General features: G+C 65.1%; 1 protein-coding gene across 1 annotated transcript in view; it reads right to left on the bottom strand.

The window, feature by feature from the left end:
• Window positions 1-386: 386 nt before the first annotated feature.
• The window catches only part of LOC148140021 (nuclear factor 7, brain-like), a 33,686-nt gene continuing 15,579 nt past the window's right edge, over window positions 387-18,493 (bottom strand). Inside the window, exon 6 of the mRNA XM_087979205.1 lies at window positions 387-1,119. Coding sequence (XP_087835331.1) covers window positions 593-1,119 — 527 coding nt within the window. The 3' untranslated portion in view covers window positions 387-592. The remainder of the gene's footprint in view (window positions 1,120-18,493) is intronic.

Here is an 18,493-nt window from a genome sequence, read left to right as displayed (position 1 = left end):
CCAATTCCATCCAGCAGATGGCGGGGACACACAAACAAATCCTGGGGACGCTGGAAATCAGAAATAAAATCAGAAAATGCTTCAAATCCTCAGCAGATCAGGCAGCATCAGAGTTAACGGGCAGTTAAACACTGGGGATATTGCATATCCTGACAGAGATTCTGTGTAAATCTCCGCCCCAATGATACAAGCAGCTCAGTGGAGGATGCTATGTAAATGCAGTTTTGTTACACCCTCCAGTGTTTGGATTTCTCCCTCAGGATTTCATGTTCCGGGTGCAGAGTGAGAAACACAGAGAAATCCCAGCTCCAGACTGGGAAACAAGTGAAGAGATGGAGGATGGGACTGAAGCAGGGAGTAAATGAAGGAAGGAGAGACACAAGATATTTAATTTACTTTTTATTTTCACCATCTGACATTTATATTTGTATCTGATTTATTGACAGTTTGGTTGTGATGTTACAAAGTATAATCTCAGAATTCAATAACACATTCAGTAACATCCTGTTGTCAATGGGAGGTTTCTGACCCCAATCCCTGACCCAGACCCTAAACCCGGGGGTCAATGTGACGTCAGGGAGGCCCCGCCCCTTTAACAGCTGATTCTCAGAAACTGGTTTAAATCCCAGGTCCTGAAGAAAGGATAAAGTTTCCCAGTGAATTTATTCCCAGTGAAGGTGTGGAGATGGGACTTGGTGTCCACGTTGTAAAATGAAACTGTCCCAGATTCATAACTGAGATAAACTCCCACCTTCCTGGGGATCTGACCTACACAGAGAGGGGATTGAGGAGAGGAGTTTGTATAAAATTGACCTCCATCCTGCCCCATGATCCAGAATCCATTCTCCGGGATCAGACTGACCCATCTCTTCCTCTGCACAGACTCGGAGGCTACTCCCAGACTCCAGCCCCGATTCCCCCCCACCTCCACCTCCCAGTAATGTCTCCCCGATGTGAATCCCTCTGATCCCAGGGCACAGGGATGGTCTGTAAACCTCTTCTCGGTGTCAGGGAGACTCCTCCGGGTCCGGGTCCGGGTCCGGGTCCATCTCAAACTCTTCAGATCCTCAGAGAGCTCGAGCCGGGGACTCACTGTTTCCACATCCAGGGTCACAGAGACTGGGAGAGAAACACAGAGAGTTAGAGACAGTCCCTGGGTCTGGATATGTGGGAGGGCTGTGTGTATAGGGGAGGGGGATGTGTGTGTGGGGGGGAGGGGGATGTGTGTGTGGGGGAGGGAGATGTGTGGGGGTGGGGAGGGGGATGTGTGGGGGTGGGGAGGGGGATGTGTGGGGGGGAGAGGGGGATGTGTGGGGGGGAGAGGGATGTGTGTGTGTGTGGGGGGGGGATGTGTGGGGGGGAGAGGGGGATGTGTGGGGGGGAGGGGGATGGGTGTGTGTGGGGGGGAGGGGATGGGTGTGTGTGGGGGGGAGGGGGATGGGTGTGTGTGGGGGGCAGGGGGATGTGTGTTTTGGGGGAGGGGGCTGGGTGTGTGTGGGGGGGAGGGGGATGGGTGTGTGTGGGGGGGAAGGGGGATGGGTGTGTGTGGGGGGGAGGGGGATGGGTGTGTGGGGGGGGAAGGGGATGGGTGTGTGTGGGGGGGAGGGGGATGGGTGTGTGTGGGGGGAGGGGGATGGGTGTGTGTGGGGGAAGGGGGATGTGTGTGTGTGGGGGAGGGGTGTGTGTGGGGGAGGGGTGTGTGGGGGGAGGGGGATGTGTGTGTGGGGGGAGGGGGATGTGTGTGTGTGGGGGGAGGGGGATGTGTGTGTGTGGGGGGGAGGGGTGTGTGTGTGGGCGGGAGGGGTGTGTGTGTGGGGGGGGTAGGGGGTGTGTGTGTGGGGGGGGGATGTGTGTGGGGGGAGGGGGATGTGTGTGTGGGGGGGAGGGGGATGTGTGTGTGTGGGGGGGAGGGGTGTGTGTGTGTGGGGGGGAGGGGTATGTGTGTGTGGGGTGGAGGGGTATGTGTGTGTGGGGGGGAGGGGGATGTGTGTGTGGGGGGGAGGGGGATGTGTGTGTGGGGGAGGGGGTTGTGTGTGTGGGGGAGAGGCAGATGTGTGGGGGTGAGGGGGATGGGTGTGTGTAGGGGTGAGGGGGATGGGTGTGTGTAGGGGGGAGGGTGATGTGTGTGGTGGGGGGAAGGGGATGTGTGTGTGGGGGAAGGGGGGTGTGTGTGGGGAGGGGGATGTGTATGTGTGTGTGTGGGGGGGGAGGGGTTGTGTGTGTGGGGAGAGGCAGATGTGTGTGTATGTGTGGGGAGGGGGATGGGTGTGTGTGTGGGGGGGAGGGGGATGTGTGTGTATGGGGGGTGGGGGTGTGTATGGGGGGTGGGGGGTGTGTTTGGGTGGGAGGGGGATGTGTGTGGGGGGGGAGGGGGAGGTGTGTGTGGGGGAGGGGTGTGTGGGGGGGGGATGTGTATGTGTGGGGGGAGGGAGTTGTATGTATGGGGGGATGGAGTTGTGTGTGTGGGGGGAGGGGGTTGTGTGTGGGGAGAGGGGGTTGTGTGTGGGGGGGTTGTGTGTGTGTGGGGGGGGAGAGGATGTGTGTGTGGGGTGGAGAGGGATGTGTGTGTGTGTGGGGTGGAGAGGGATGTGTGTGTGTGGGGGAGGGGGATGTGTGTGTGGGGGGGAGGGGGAGGTGTGTGTGGGGGAGGTGTGTGTGGGGGGAGGGGTGTGTGGGGGGGAGGTGTGTGTGGGGGGAGGGGTGTGTGGGGGAGGGGGATGTGTATGTGTGGGGGGAGGGAGTTGTGTGTGTGGGGGGAGGGGGTTGCGTGTGTGGGGGGGAGGGGGTTGTGTGTGTGGGGGGGAGGGGGTTGTGTGTGTGGGGGGGAGGGGATGTGGGGGGGAGTGTGTGTGGGGGGGAACGGGGATGTGTGTGTGTAGGGGGGAGGGGGATGTATGTGTGGGGGGTGTGTGTGTGTGTGTGGGGGGTGTGTGGGGGGGATGCGTGTGTGTGGGGGGAGGGGTGTGTGTGGGGGGAGGGGTGTGTGTATGGGGGAGGGGGAGTGTGTGTGGGGGGAGGGGGAGTGTGTGTGTGGGGGGGAGGGGGAGTGTGTATGTGGGGGGAGGGGGAGTGTGTGTGTGTGGGGGGAGAGGGATGTGTGTGTGGGGGAGGGGGAGGGATGTGTGTGTGGGGGGGAGGGGGAAGGATGTGTGTGTGTAGGGGGGTAGAGTGATGTGTGTGTGTGGGGGAGAGGGGTGTGTGAGGGGGAGGGTTGTCTGTGTGGGGGGGGTGGAGGGAGAGGGATGTGTGTTTGGGGGAGAGGGATGTGTGTGTGAGGGGGAGGGGTGTCTGTGTGGGGGGGTGGAGGAGGGGGATGTGTGTTTGGGGGAGAGGGATGTCTGTGTGCGGGAGGGATGTGTGCGGGGGGGAGGGGGAGGGATGTGTGTGGGGGGGAGGGGGAGGGATGTGTGTGGGGGGGGAGAGGGATGTTTGTGGGGGGGGAGAGGGATGTGTGGGGGGGGGAATGGGGAGGGATGTGTGTGGTGGGGACGGGGAGGGATGTGTGTGGGGGAGAGGGAGGGATGTGTGTGTGGGGGGAGAGAGGGATGTGTGTGTGGGGGGAGAGGGGTGTGTGTGGGGTGAGAGGGGTGTGTGTGGGGTGAGAGGGGTGTGTGAGGGGGAGGGGTGTCTGTGTGGGGTTGTGTGTGGGGGTGGGGGTGTGCGGGGGATGGAGAGGGATGTGTGTGTGGGGGGTAGGGAGATGTTTGTGGGGGGGGAGAGGGATGTGTGTGGGGAGGGTGAGAGGGGTGAGTGTGGGTGTGTGTGTGGAGGGGAGAGGGATGTGTATGTGGGGGGAGGGGGATGTGCTTGTGGGGGGAGGGCGATGTGTGTGGGGGGGAGCGGGATATGTGTGGGGTGGTAGGCGGTTGTGGGTGGGGAGGTGGATGTGTGTGGGGGGAGGGGGATGTGTGTGGGGGGAGGGGGGTGTGGGAGAGGGGGGATATGTGTGGGGGGGAGGGGAATGTGTGGGGGAGGGCTGTCTGTGTGGGGGGAGGGGGATGTATGTGTGGGCGGCAAGGGGATGTGTGTGTGGGGGGGAGGGGGAGGTTTGTGTGTGGGGGGGGAGGGGGATGTGTGTGAGGGGGGGGAAGAGGGATGTGTGTGTGTGGGGGATGTGTGTGGGGGGGAGGGAGATGGGTGTGTGTGGGGAGAGGGGTGTGTGTGTGTGGGGGGGAGAGGGGTGTGTGTGTGGGGGGGGAGAGGGATGTGTGTATGTGGGAGGGGGAGGGATGTGTGTGTGGGGGAGGGGGAGGGATGTGTGTGTGTGGGGGGGGAGAGGGATGTGTGTGAGGGGGTGGGATATGTGTGTAGGGGGAAAGAGTGATGTGTGTGTGGGGGAGGGGGAGTGTGTGGGGGGAGGGGGAGTGTGTGTGTGTGTGGGGAAGGGGAGTGTGTGTGTGGGGGGAGGGGGGTGTGAGCGGGGGTGGGGGAGTGTGTGTGTGGGGGGAGGGGAGTGTGTGTGGGGGGGGTGAGTGGGGGGAGGGGGAGTGTGTGTGGGGGGGAGGAGGAGTGTTAGGGTGGGAGGGGGAGTGTGTGTGTGGGGGGGAGGGGGGGATGTGGGTGTGTGGGGGAGGGGGAGGGATGTGTGTGTGGGGGGAGGGGGAGGGATGTGGGTGTGTTGGGGGGGGAGAGGGATGTGTGTGAGGGGGAGGGATATGTGTGTAGGGGGGAAGAGTGATGTGTGTGTGGGGGGGAGAGGGGTGTGTGAGGGGGAGAGGTGTCTGTGTGGGGGGGTGGAGGGAGAGGGATGTGTGTTTGGGGGAGAGTGATGTGTGTGTGCGGGAGGGATGTGTGTGGGGGGGAGGGGGACGGATGTGTGTGGGGGGGAGGGGGAGGGATGTGTGTGTGGGGGGAGAGGGATGTGTGTGTGGGGTGGAGAGGGATGTTTGTGGGGGGGGAGAGGGATGTGTGTGGGGGGGACGGGGAGGGATGTGTGTGGTGGGGATGGGGAGGGATGTGTGTGGGGGAGGGGGAGGGATGTGTTTGTGTGGGGGGAGAGGGGTGTGTGTGTGTGGGGGGGGGAGAGGGCTGTGTGAGGGGGAGGGGTGTGTGTGGGGGGTTTTGTGGGGGGGTGGGGCTGTGGGGGGGAGGGAGAGGGATGTGTGTGTGGGGGGTAGGGAGATGTTTGTGGGGGGGAGAGGGATGTGTGTGTGGGGGGGGGTGAGAGGGGTGAATGTGGGTGTGTGTGTGGAGGGGAGAGGGATGTGTATGTGGGGTGGAGGGTGATGTGTGTGGGGGCGGGAGCGGGATGTGTGTGGGGTGGTAGGGAGTTGTGGGTGGGGAGGGGGATGTGCGTGTGGGGGAGGGGGATGTTGTGGGGGGAGGGGGATGTGTGTGGCGGGAGGAGGGTGTGGGGGAGAGGGGGATGTGTGTGGCGGGGAGGGGGATGTGTGGGGGGAGGGGGATGTGTGTGGGGGGAGGGGGATGCATGTGGGGTGGAGATGGATGTGTGTGTGTTGGGGGAGGGGATGTGTGTGTGGGGGGGAGGGGGAGGGGATGTGTGTGTGGGGGGGAGGGGGAGGTGTGTGTGTGGGGGGGAGGGGGATGTGTGTGTCGGGGGGGGGAAGAGGGATGTGTGTGTGGGGGGGGGTGTGGGGGAGGGGGATGTGTGTGTGGGGGGGAAGAGGGATGTGTGTGTGGGGGGGATGTGTGTCGGGGGGAGGGGAATGTGTGTGTGGAGCGGGATGTGTGTGGGGGGGAGGGGGAGGGATGTGTGTGGGGGGGGAGCGATGTGTGTGAGGGGGAGGGATGTGTGTGAGGGGGAGGGATGTGTGTGAGGGGGAGGGATGTGTGTGTAGGGGGGTAGATGGATGTGTGTGTGTGGGGGGGAAAGGGATGTTTGTTGGGAGGAAGGGGATGTGTGTGGGGGGGGAGGGGGATGTGTGTGTGGGGGAGCAGGATGTGTGTGTGTGGGGGGGAGGGGATGTGTGCGTGGGGGGAAGGGGTGTGTGTGTGGGGAAGGGGTGTGTGTGTGGGGAAGGGGATGTGTGTGTGGGGGGGGGAGGGGGATGTGTGTGTTGGGTGGGAGGGGGATGTGTGTGGGGGGAGGGGGATGTGTGTGTGTGGGGGGGATGTGTGTGGGGGGTAGGGGGATGTGTGTGGGGGGGAGGGGGATGTGTGTGGGGGGGAGGGGGATGTGTGTGGGGGGGAGGGGGATATGTGTGTGGGGGGAGGGGGATGTGTGTGTGTGGGGGGAAGGGGGATGTGTGTGTGGAGGGGGGGAAGTGCGTGTGTGGGGCGGAGTGGGAGTGTGTGTGTGGGGGGAGGGGATGTGTGTGTGTGGGGGGGAGGGGGATGTGTGTGTTGGGGGGGAGGGGGATGTGTGTGTTGGGGGGGAGGGGGATGTGTGTGGGGGGAGGGGGATGTGTGTGTGGGGGGGATATGTGTGGGGGGTAGGGGGATGTGTGTGGGGGGTAGGGGGATGTGTGTGGGGGGGAGGGGGATGTGTTTGGGGGGGAGGGGGATGGGTGTGTGGGGGGAGAGGGTTGTGTGTGGGGGGCGGAGAGGGATGTGTGTGGGGGGGAGGGGGATGTGTGTGGGGGGAGGGGGATGTGTGTGTGGAGGGGGGGAAGTGCGTGTGTGGGGCGGAGTGGGAGTGTGTGTGTGGGGGGAGGGGGATGGGTGTGTGGGGGGAGAGGGTTGTGTGTGGGGGGCGGAGAGGGTTGTGTGTGTGTGGGGGGAGGGATATTAGTGGTGGAGGGGGAGGGGTGTATGTGTGGGGGGGAGGGGGATGTGTGTGGGGGGAGGGGGATATGTGTGTGGGGGGAGGGGGATGTGTGTGTGTGGGGGGAAGGGGATGTGTGTGTGGAGGGGGGGAAGTGGGTGTGTGGGGCAGAGTGGGAGTGTGTGTGGGGGGAGGGGGATGGGTGTGTGGGGGGAGAGGGTTGTGTGTGGGGGGGGAGGGATATGTGTGGTGGAGGGGGAGGGGTGTATGTGTGGGAGGAGGGGGATGTGTGTGTGTGGGGGGGGGAGGGGATGTGTGTGTGGGGTGGAGAGGTGTGTGTAGGGAAGGGGATGTGTGTGTGTGTGGGGGGGGATGTGTGTGTTGGGGGGAGGGGGATGTGTGTGGGGGGGTAGGAAGATGTGTGTGGGGGGAGGGGGATGTGTGTGGGGGGGGATGTGTGTGGGGGGTAGGGGGATGTGTGTGGGAGGGTAGGGGAATGTGTGTGGGGGGAGGGGGATGTGTGTGCGGGGGGGAGGGGGATGTGTGTGCGGGGGGAGGGGGATGTGTGTGTGTGGGGGGGATGTGCGTGTGTGGGGTGAAGGGGATGGGTGTGTGGGGGGATAGGGGTGTGTGTGGGGGCGGAGAGGGATGTGTGTGTGGCGGGAGGGATGTATGTGAGGGGAGGGGTATGTGTGGGGGAGGGGGAGTGTGTGTGGGGGGAGAGGGGTGTGTGGGGGGGGAGGGGTATGTGTGGGGGAGGGGGAGGGGTGTGTGTGGTGGAGGGGGAGGGATGTGTGTGTAGGGGGTGAGAGGGATGTGTGTGTGGGGGCGGAGAGGGGTGTGTGAGGGGGAGGGGTGTCTGTGTGGGGGCGTGTGTGGGGGGAGGGAGAGGTATGTTTGTGGGGGGGAGGGAGAAGGATGTGTGTGGGGGTGGAGAGGGATGTTTGTGGCGGGGTTGAGAGGGGTGTGTGTGTGTGGGGGGGGGAAGGGGATGTGTGTGTGGGGAAGGGGATGTGTGTGTGGGGTGGGGTGGGATGTGTGTGAGGGGAGGGATATGTGTGGTGGAGGGGGAGGGGTGTGTGTGTGTGGGGGAGAGGGATGTGTGTGTGTGGGGGAGCGGGATGTGTGTGGGGGGGAGGGGATGTGTGTGTGGGGGGGGTGAGGGGGATGTGTGTGGGGGGGTGGGGGAGTGTGTGTGGGGGGGAGGGGGAGTGTGTGTGTGTGCAGGGGAGGGGGATGGTTGTGTGGGGGGAGAGGGGTGTGTGTGAGGGGGGGGGAGGGATGTGTGTGGGGGAGAGGGAGGGATATGTGTGTAGGGGGTGAGAGGGATGTATGTGTGGGGGCGGAGAGGGGTGTGTGAGGGGGAGGGGTGTCTGAGTGGGTGTGTGTGGGGTGGGGTAGAGAGATGTGTGAGGGGGAGAGGTGTCTGTGTGGGGGGGGGTGTGGGGGGAAGGGAGAGGGATGTTTGTGGGGGGGAGAGAGGGATGAGTGTGTGTGGGGGAGGGGGATGTGTGTGTGGGGGGGGAGAGGGGTGTGTGAGGGGAGGGGTGTCTGTGTTGGGGCGTGTGTGGGGGGAGGGGGGGTGTGAGCAGGGGTGGGGGAGTGTGTGTGTGGGGGGAGGGGAGTGTGTGTGGGGGGGAGGAGGAGTGTTAGGGTGGGAGGGGGAGTGTGTGTGTGGGGGGGAGGGGGGGGTGTGGGTGTGTGGGGGAGGGGGAGTGATGTGTGTGTGGGGGGGAGGGGGAGGGATGTGGGTGTGTGGGGGGGAGAGGGATGTGTGTGAGGGGGAGGGATATGTGTGTAGGGGGGAAGAGTGATGTGTGTGTGGGGGGAGAGGGGTGTGTGAGGGGGAGGGGTGTCTGTGTGGGGGGGTGGAGGTAGAGGGATGTGTGTTTGGGGGAGAGTGATGTGTGTGTGCGGGAGGGATGTGTGTGGGGGGGAGGGGGACGGATGTGTGTGGGGGGGAGGGGGATGGATGTGTGTGTGGGGGGGAGAGGGATGTGTGTGTGGGGGGGAGAGGGATGTGTGTGTGGGGGGGAGAGGGATGTTTGTGGGGGGGGAGAGGGATGTGTGTGGGGGGGACGGGGAGGGATGTGTGTGGTGGGGATGGGGAGGGATGTGTGTGGGGGAGGGGGAGGGATGTGATTGTGTTGGGGGGAGAGGGGTGTGTGTGTGGGGGGGGGGGGAGAGGGCTGTGTGAGGGGGAGGGGTGTGTGTGGGGGGAGGAGGGTGTGGGGGAGAGGGGGATGTGTGTGGCGGGGAGGGGGATGTGTGGGGGGAGGGGGATGTGTGTGGGGGGAGGGGGATGCGTGTGGGGGGGAGATGGATGTGTGTGTGTTGGGGGAGGGGATGTGTGTGTGGGGGGGAGGGGGTGGTGTGTGTGTGGGGGGGAGGGGGATGTGTGTGTGGGGGGGAAGAGGGATGTGTGTGTGTGGGGGAGGGGGATGTGTGTGTGGGGGGGAAGAGGGATGTGTGTGTGGGGGCGATGTGTGTCGGGGGGAGGGGAATGTGTGTGTGGAGGGGGATGTGTGTGGGGGGTGGGGGAGGGATGTGTGGGGGGTGGGGGAGGGATGTGTGTGGGGGGGGGGAGCGATGTGTGTGAGGGGGAGGGATGTGTGTGTAGGGGGGAGATGGATGTGTGTGTGGGGGGGGGAAGGGATGTTTGTGGGGGGGAAGGGGATGTGTGTGGGGGGGGGAGGGGGATGTGTGTGTGGGGGAGCGGGATGTGTGTGTGTGGGGGGGGAGGGGATGTGTGCGTGGGGGGAAGGGGTGTGTGTGTGGGGAAGGGGATGTGTGTGTGTGGGGGGGAGGGGGATGTGTGTGTTGGGGGGGAGGGGGATGTGTGTGGGGGGGTAGGAAGATGTGTGTGGGGGGAGGGGGATGTGTGTGTGTGGGGGGGATATGTGTGGGGGGTAGGGGGATGTGTGTGGGGGGTAGGGGGATGTGTGTGTGGGGGGAGGGGGATATGTGTGTGGGGGGAGGGGGATGTGTGTGTGTGGGGGGAAGGGGGATGTGTGTGTGGAGGGGGGGAATTGCGTGTGTGGGGCGGAGTGGGAGTGTGTGTGTGGGGGGAGGGGGATGGGTGCGTAGGGGGAGAGGGTTGTGTGTGGGGGGCGGAGAGGGATGTGTGTGGGGGGGAGGGGGATGTGTGTGGGGGGAGGGGGATGTGTGTGTGTGGGGGGAAGGGGGATGTGTGTGTGGAGGGGGGGAAGTGCGTGTGTGGGGCGGGGTGGGAGTGTGTGTGTGGGGGGAGGGGGATGGGTGTGTTGGGGGGGAGAGGGTTGTGTGTGGGGGGCGGAGAGGGATGTGTGTGTGTGGGGGGAGGGATATGTGTGGTGGAGGGGGAGGGGTGTATGTGTGGGGGGAGGGGGATATGTGTGTGGGGGGAGGGTGATGTGTGTGTGTGGGGGGAAGGGGGATGTGTGTGTGGAGGGGGGGAAGTGCGTGTGTGGGGCGGAGTGGGAGTGTGTGTGTGGGGGGAGGGGGATGGGTGTGTGGGGGGAGAGGGTTGTGTGTGTGTGGGGGGAGGGATATGTGTGGTGGAGGGGGAGGGGTGTATGTGTGGGGGGAGGGGGATGTGTGTGTGTGGGGGGGGGAGGGGATGTGTGTGTGGGGTGGAGGGGTGTGTGTAGGGAAGGGGATGTGTGTGTGTGTGGGGGGGAGGGGGATGTGTGTGTTGGGGGGGAGGGGGATGTGTGTGGGGGGGTAGGAAGATGTGTGTGGGGGGTAGGGGGATGTGTGTGGGGGGGTAGGGGAATGTGTGTGGGGGGAGGGGGATGTGTGTGCGGGGGGGGGGATGTGTGTGCGGGGGGGGGGGGAATGTGTGTGTGGGGGGGAGAGGGGTGTGTGGGGGGGGAGGGATGTGTGTGTGGGGGGAGGGGTGCGTGTGAGGGGAGGGGTATGTGTGGGGGAGGGGGAGGGGTGTGTGTGGTGGAGGGGGAGGGATGTGTGTGTAGGGGGTGAGAGGGATGTATGTGTGGGGGCGGAGAGGGGGTGTGTGAGGGGGAGGGGTGTCTGAGTGGGTGTGTGTGGGGTGGGGTAGAGAGATGTGTGAGGGGGAGAGGTGTCTGTGTGGGGGGGGTGTGGGGGGAAGGGAGAGGGATGTTTGTGGGGGGAGAGAGGGATGAGTGTGTGTGGGGGAGGGGGATGTGTGTGTGGGGGGGAGAGGGTGTGTGAGGGGAGGGGTGTCTGTGTTGGGGCGTGTGTGGGGGGAGGGAGAGGGATGTTTGTGAGGGGAGAGGGATGTTTGTGTGGGGGTTGAGAGGGGTGTGTGTGGGGGGGGGAGGGGATGTGTGTGTGGGGTGGAGGGGTGTGTGTAGGGAAGGGGATGTGTGTGTGTGTGTGTGGGAAGGGGGATGTGTGTGTTGGGGGGGAGGGGGATGTGTGTGGGGGGGTAGGAAGATGTGTGTTGGGGGAGGGGGATGTGTGTGGGGGGGACGTGTGTAGGGGTAGGGGGACGTGTGTGGGGAGTAGGGGAATGTGTGTGGGGGGAGGGGGATGTGTGTGCGGAGGGGAGGGGGATGTGTGTGCGGGGGGGAGGGGGATGTGTGTGCGGGGGGAGGGGGATGTGTGTGTGTGTGGGGGGGGATGTGCGTGTGTGGGGTGAAGGGGATGGGTGTGTGGGGGGATAGGGGTGTGTGTGGGGGCGGAGAGGGATGTGTGTGTGGCGGGAGGGATGTATGTGAGGGGAGGGGAATGTGTGGGGGAGGGGGAGTGTGTGTGGGGGGAGAGGGGTGTGTGGGGGGGGAGGGATGTGTGTGTGGGGGGAGGGGTGTGTGTGAGGGGAGGGGTATGTGTTATGTGTGGGGGAGGGGGAGGGGTGTGTGTGGTGGAGGGGGAGGGATGTGTGTGTAGGGGGTGAGAGGGATGTGTGTGTGGGGGCGGAGAGGGGTGTGTGAGGGGGAGGGGTGTCTGAGTGGGTGTGTGTGTGTGGGGTGGGGTAGAGGGATGTGTGGGATGGGGAGAGGGATGTGTGTGTGTGGGGGAGGGGGAGGGATGTCTGTGTGGGGGGTAGAGGGATGTGTGTGTGGGTGGGGGGAGAGGGGTGTGTGAGGGGGAGGGTTGTCGGTGTGGGGGGAGGGAGATGGATGTTTGTGGGGGGAGAGAGGGATGTGTGTGTGGGGGAGAGGGAGGGGTGTGTGTGTGGGGGAGGGGATGGGTGTGTGGGGTGGGAGAGGGGTGTGTGAGGGGGAGGGGTGTCTGTGTGGGGGCGTGTGTGGGGGGAGGGAGAGGTATGTTTGTGGGGGGGAGGGAGAAGGATGTGTGTGGGGGTGGAGAGGGATGTTTGTGGCGGGGTTGAGAGGGGTGTGTGTGTGTGGGGGGGGGAAGGGGATGTGTGTGTGGGGAAGGGGATGTGTGTGTGGGGTGGGGTGGGATGTGTGTGAGGGGAGGGATATGTGTGGTGGAGGGGGAGGGGTGTGTGTGTGTGGGGGAGAGGGATGTGTGTGTGTGGGGGAGCGGGATGTGTGTGGGGGGGAGGGGATGTGTGTGTGGGGGGGTGAGGGGGATGTGTGTGTTGGGGGGGAGGGGGCTGTGTGTGGGGGGGTAGGAAGATGTGTGTGGGGGAGGGGGATGTGTGTGTGGGGGGGATGTGTGTGGGGGGTAGGGGATGTGTGTGGGGGGGAGGGGGATGTGTGTGGGGGGAGGGGGATGTGTGTGGGGTGAGGGGGATGTGTGTGCGGGGGGGAGGGGGATGTGTGTGGGGGGGTGGGGCATGTGTGTGTGGGGGAGGGGGAGTGTGTGTGGGGGAGGGGGAGTGTGTGTGGGGGGGAGGGGGAGTGTGTGTGTGTGCAGGGGAGGGGGATGGTTGTGTGGGGGGAGAGGGGTGTGTGTGAGGGTGGAGAGGGATGTGTGTGTGTGAGGGGAGGGGTATGTGTGGGGGAGGGGGAGGGGTATGTGTGGGGGAGGGGGAGGGGTGTGTGTGGGGGAGAGGGAGGGATGTGTGTGGGGGGGCGGGGGATGTGTGTGTCGGGGAGGGGGAGGGATGTTTGTGGGGGAGAGGGAGGGATGTGTGTGGGGGGAGAGAGAGATGTGTGTGTATGTGTGGGTGGGAGGGATGTGTGTGTGGGGGAGGGGGAGGGATGTGTGTGGGGGAGGGGGAAGGATGTGTGTGGGGGAGGGGGAGGGATGTGTGTGTGGGGGAGGGGGAGGGTTGTGTGTGGGGGAGAGGGAGGGATATGTGTGTAGGGGGTGAGAGGGATGTATGTGTGGGGGCAGAGAGGGGTGTGTGAGGGGGAGGGGTGTCTGAGTGGGTGTGTGTGGGGTGGGGTAGAGAGATGTGTGAGGGGGAGAGGTGTCTGTGTGGGGGGGGTGTGGGGGGAAGGGAGAGGGATGTTTGTGGGGGGAGAGAGGGATGAGTGTGTGTGGGGGAGGGGGATGTGTGTGTGGGGGGGGAGAGGGTGTGTGAGGGGAGGGGTGTCTGTGTTGGGGCGTGTGTGGGGGGAGGGAGAGGGATGTTTGTGAGGGGGAGAGGGATGTTTGTGTGGGGGTTGAGAGGGGTGTGTGTGGGGGGGGGAGGGGATGTGTGTGTGGGGTGGAGGGGTGTGTGTAGGGAAGGGGATGTGTGTGTGTGTGTGTGGGGGAGGGGGATGTGTGTGTTGGGGGGGAGGGGGATGTGTGTGGGGGGGTAGGAAGATGTGTGTTGGGGGAGGGGGATGTGTGTGGGGGGAATGTGTGTGGGGGGTAGGGGGATGTGTGTGGGGGGGTAGGGGAATGTGTGTGGGGGGAGGGGGATGTGTGTGCGGAGGGGAGGGGGATGTGTGTGCGGGGGGGAGGGGGATGTGTGTGCGGGGGGAGGGGGATGTGTGTGTGTGTGGGGGGGGATGTGCGTGTGTGGGGTGAAGGGGATGGGTGTGTGGGGGGATAGGGGTGTGTGTGGGGGCGGAGAGGGATGTGTGTGTGGCGGGAGGGATGTATGTGAGGGGAGGGGAATGTGTGGGGGAGGGGGAGTGTGTGTGGGGGGAGAGGGGTGTGTGGGGGGGGAGGGGTATGTGTGTGTGGGGGGAGGGGTGTGTGTGAGGGGAGGGGTATGTGTTATGTGTGGGGGAGGGGGAGGGGTGTGTGTGGTGGAGGGGGAGGGATGTGTGTGTAGGGGGTGAGAGGGATGTGTGTGTGGGGGCGGAGAGGGGTGTGTGAGGGGGAGGGGTGTCTGAGTGGGTGTGTGTGTGTGGGGTGGGGTAGAGGGATGTGTGGGATGGGGAGAGGGATGTGTGTGTGTGGGGGAGGGGGAGGGATGTCTGTGTGGGGGGTAGAGGGATGTGTGTGTGGGTGGGGGGAGAGGGGTGTGTGAGGGGGAGGGTTGTCGGTGTGGGGGGAGGGAGATGGATGTTTGTGGGGGGAGAGAGGGATGTGTGTGTGGGGGAGAGGGAGGGGTGTGTGTGTGGGGGAGGGGATGGGTGTGTGGGGTGGGAGAGGGGTGTGTGAGGGGGAGGGGTGTCTGTGTGGGGGTGTGTGTGGGGGGAGGGAGAGGTATGTTTGTGGGGGGGAGGGAGAAGGATGTGTGTGGGGGTGGAGAGGGATGTTTGTGGGGAGGTTGAGAGGGGTGTGTGTGTGTGGGGAAGGGGATGTGTGTGTGGGGTGGGCTGGGATGTGTGTGAGGGGAGGGATATGTGTGGTGGAGGGGGAGGGGTGTGTGTGTGGGGGGGAGAGGGATGTGTGTGTGTGGGGGAGCGGGATGTGTGTGGGGGGGAGGGGATGTGTGTGTGGGGGGGTGAGGGGGATGTGTGTGTTGGGGGGGAGGGGGCTGTGTGTGGGGGGGTAGGAAGATGTGTGTGGGGGAGGGGGATGTGTGTGTGGGGGGGATGTGTGTGGGGGGTAGGGGATGTGTGTGGGGGGGAGGGGAATGTGTGTGGGGGGGAGGGGGATGTGTGTGGGGGGAGGGGGATGTGTGTGGGGGGGAGGGGGATGTGTGTGCGGAGAGGAGGGGGATGTGTGTGGGGGGGTGGGGCATGTGTGTGTGGGGGAGGGGGAGTGTGTGTGGGGGGGAGGGGGAGTGTGTGTGTGTGCAGGGGAGGGGGATGGTTGTGTGGGGGGAGAGGGGTGTGTGTGAGGGGGGGAGAGGGATGTGTGTGTGGGGGGAGAGGGATGTGTGTGTGAGGGGAGGGGTATGTGTGGGGGAGGGGGAGGGGTATGTGTGGGGGAGGGGGAGGGGTGTGTGTGGGGGAGAGGGAGGGATGTGTGTGGGGGGGGAGGGGGATGTGTGTGTGGGGGAGGGGGAGGGATGTTTGTGGGGGAGAGGGAGGGATGTGTGTGGGGGGAGAGAGAGATGTGTGTGTATGTGTGGGGGGGAGGGATGTGTGTGGGGGAGGGGGAGGGATGTGTGTGTGGGGGAGGGGGAGGGTTGTGTGTGGGGGAGAGGGAGGGATATGTGTGTAGGGGGTGAGAGGGATGTATGTGTGGGGGCGGAGAGGGGTGTGTGAGGGGGAGGGGTGTCTGAGTGGGTGTGTGTGGGGTGGGGTAGAGAGATGTGTGAGGGGGAGAGGTGTCTGTGTGGGGGGGGTGTGGGGGGAAGGGAGAGGGATGTTTGTGGGGGGAGAGAGGGATTTGTGTGTGTGGGGGAGGGGGATGTGTGTGTGGGGGGGGAGAGGGATGTGTGAGGGGAGGGGTGTCTGTGTTGGGGCGTGTGTGGGGGGAGGGAGAGGGATGTTTGTGAGGGGGAGAGGGATGTTTGTGTGGGGGTTGAGAGGGGTGTGTGTGGGGGGAGGAGGGGGATGTGTGTGTGGGGGGGAGGGGGATGTGTGTGGGGGGGAAGGGGATGTGTGTGTGGGGGGGAGGGGTGTGTGTGTGGGGGGGAGGGGTGTGTGTGTGTGTGGTGGAGGGGGATGTGTGTGTGGGGGGAAGGGGGATGTGTGTGTGGGGGGAGGGGGATGACTGTGTGGGGGGGAAGGGTATGTGTGTGTGGGGAAGGGAATGTGTGTGGGGGGGGGGAGGGGGATTTGCGTGTGTTGGGGGGAGGGGTGTGTGTGTGTGGGGGGGGGAGGGGGAGTGTGTGGGCAGAGTGGGAGGGTGCGTGTGTGGGGGAGTGTGTGTGTGGGGGAGGGGGATGGGTGTGTGTGGGGGAGGGGGATGGGTGTGTGTGGGGAGAGGGATGTGTGGGTGGGGAGAGGAATGTGTGTGGGGGGGGGAGAGGGATGTGTGTGTGGGGGAGGGGGAGGGATGTGTTTGGGGGGGAGGGATGTGTGTGAGGGGGAGGGGTGTGTGAGGGGGAGGGATGTGTGTGTAGGGGGGAGAGAGGGATGTGTGTGTGGGGGGCTAGAGGGGTGTGTGAGTAGGAGGGGTGTCTGTGTGGGTGTGTGTGGGAGGGGTGGAGGGAGAGGGATGTGTGTGTGGGGGGGAGAGGGATGTGTGTGTGGGGGAGAGGGATATGTGTGTGGGGGAGGGATGTGTATGGGGGGGGATGGTGTGTGTGAGGGGGAGGGGTGTCTGTGTGGGGGGGGTGTGGGGGGAGGGAGAGGGGTGTAGGTGGGGGGGGAGGAAGGGGAAGGTGTGTGGGGGGAGAGGGATGTTTGTGGGGGTGTTGAGAGGGGTGTGTGTGTGGGGGGTGAGGGGGATGTGTGTGTGCGGGGGAGGGGTGTGTGTGGGGGGGAGGGGGATGTGTGGAGGGTAGGGGGATGTGTGTGTGGGGGGGAGGGGGATGTGTGGGGGGTAGGGGGATGTGTGGGGGGTCGGGGGATGTGTGTGTGGGGGGGTAGAGGGATGTGTGTGAAGGGAGGGGGATGTGTGTGGGGGGGAGGGGGATGTGTGTGTGGGGGGGAGGGGGGATGTGTGTGTGGGGGGGAGGGGGGATGTGTGTGTGGGGGGGAGGGGAATGTGTGTGGGGGGGAGGGGGATGTGTGTGTGTGGGAGGAGGGGGATGTGTGTGTGTGTGGGGGAGGGGGATGTGTGTGTGTGGGGAGGGGAATGTGTGTGTTTGGGAGGAGGGGGAGGTGTGCGTGGGGGATGGGGAGGTGTGTGTGTGGGGGGGAGGGGGAGTGTGTGTGGGGGGGTTGAGGGGTGTGTGTGGGGGAGTGAGGGGTGTGTGTGGGGGGGGGGGTGAGGGGTGTGTGTGTGGGGGGGAGGGGTGTCTGTGTGGGGGGGGGTGTGGGGGGAGGGAGAGGGGTGTTTGTGGGGGGGAGGAAGGGGAATGTGTGTGGGGGGAGAGGGATGTTTGTGGGGGGTGTTGAGAGGGGTGTGTGTGTGGGGGGTGAGGGGGATGCGTGTGTGCGGGGGAGGGGTGTGTGTGGGGGGGAGGGGGATGTGTGGGGGGGTAGGGGGATGTGTGTGCGGGGGAGGGGTGTCTGTGTGGGGAGGGTGTGGGGGGAGGGAGAGGGGTGTTTGTGGGGGGGAGGAAGGGGAATGTGTGTGGGGGGAGAGGGATGTTTGTGGGGGTGTTGAGAGTGGGGTGTGTGTGGGGGGTGAGGGGGGATGTGTGTGTGCGGGGGAGGGGTGTGTGTGGGGGGGGAGGGGGAATGTGTGGGGGGTAGGGGGATGTGTGTGCGGGGGAGGGGTGTGTGTGGGGGGGAGGGGGATGTGTGGGGGGTAGGGGGATGTGTGGGGGGGTAGGGGGATGTGTGTGTGGGGGGGGGGTAGAGGGATGTGTGTGAAGGGAGGGGGATATGTGTGGGGGGGAGGGGGATGTGTGTGTGGGGGGGAGGGGGGATGTGTGTGTGGGGGGAGGGGAATGTGTGTGGGGGGAGGGGGATGTGTGTGTGTGGGAGGAGGGGTGTGTGTGTGTGTGTGGCGGAGGGGGATGTGTGTGTGTGGGAGGGGAATGTGTGTGTTTGGGAGGAGGGGGAGGTGTGCGTGGGGGATGGGGAGGTGTGTGTGTGGGGGGGAGGGGGAGTGTGTGTGGGGGGGTGAGGGGTGTGTGTGGGGGAGTGAGGGGTGTGTGTGGGGGGGTGAGGGGTGTGTGTGTGTGGGGGGAGGGGATGTGTGTGCGTGGGGGGAAGGGGATGTGTGTGGGGGGGGGGAGGGGGGATGTGCGTGTGTTGGGGGGAGGGGTGTGTGTGTGGGGGGGGGTGGGGGGAGGGGGAGTGTGTGGGCAGAGTGGGACGGTGTGTGTGTGGGGGGAGTGTGTGTGTGGGGAGGGGGATGGGTGTGGGTGGGGAGAGGAATGTGTGTGTGGGTGGGGAGAGGAATGTGTGTGGGGGGGGGGGAGAGGGATGTGTGTGTGGGGGAGGGGGAGGGATGTGTTTGGGGGGGGAGGGATGTGTGTGAGGGGGAGGGATGTGTGTGTAGGGGGGAGAGAGGGATGTGTGTGTGGGGGGCTAGAGGGGTGTGTGAGTAGGAGGGGTGTCTGTGTGGGTGTGTGTGGGGGGGGTGGAGGGAGACGGATGTGTGTGTGGGGGGGAGAGGGATGTGTGTGTGGGGGAGAGGGATATGTGTGTGGGGGAGGGATGTGTATGGGGGGGGATGGTGTGTGTGAGGGGGAGGGGGTGTCTGTGTGGGGGGGGGTGTGGGGGGAGGGAGAGGGGTGTTTGTGGGGGGGAGGAAGGGGAATGTGTGTGGGGGGAGAGGGATGTTTGTGGGGGTGTTGAGAGGGGTGTGTGTGTGGGGGGTGAGGGGTATGTGTGTGTGCGGGGGAGGGGTGTGTGTGGGGGGGAGGGGGATGTGTGGGGGGTAGGGGGATGTGTGGGGGGTAGGGGGATGTGTGTGCGGGGGAGGGGTGTGTGTGGGGGGGAGGGGGATGTGTGGGGGGTAGGGGGATGTGTGTGGGGTCGGGGGATGTGTGTGTGGGGGGGGTAGAGGGATGTGTGTGAAGGGAGGGGGATGTGTGTGGGGGGGAGGGGGATGTGTGTGTGGCGGGGAGGGGTGATGTGTGTGTGGGGGGGAGGGGAGATGTGTGTGTGGGGGGGA

This window comes from Chiloscyllium plagiosum, unplaced genomic scaffold, assembly GCF_037043375.1.
Source record: "Chiloscyllium plagiosum isolate Xiang-an unplaced genomic scaffold, Cpla_swu_hap1 HiC_scaffold_35, whole genome shotgun sequence".
In the NCBI taxonomy this organism is placed as follows: Eukaryota; Metazoa; Chordata; class Chondrichthyes; order Orectolobiformes; family Hemiscylliidae; genus Chiloscyllium; species Chiloscyllium plagiosum.
Note: the sequence above shows the minus strand (reverse complement) of the source record. Positions and strands in the feature narration are given on the sequence as shown.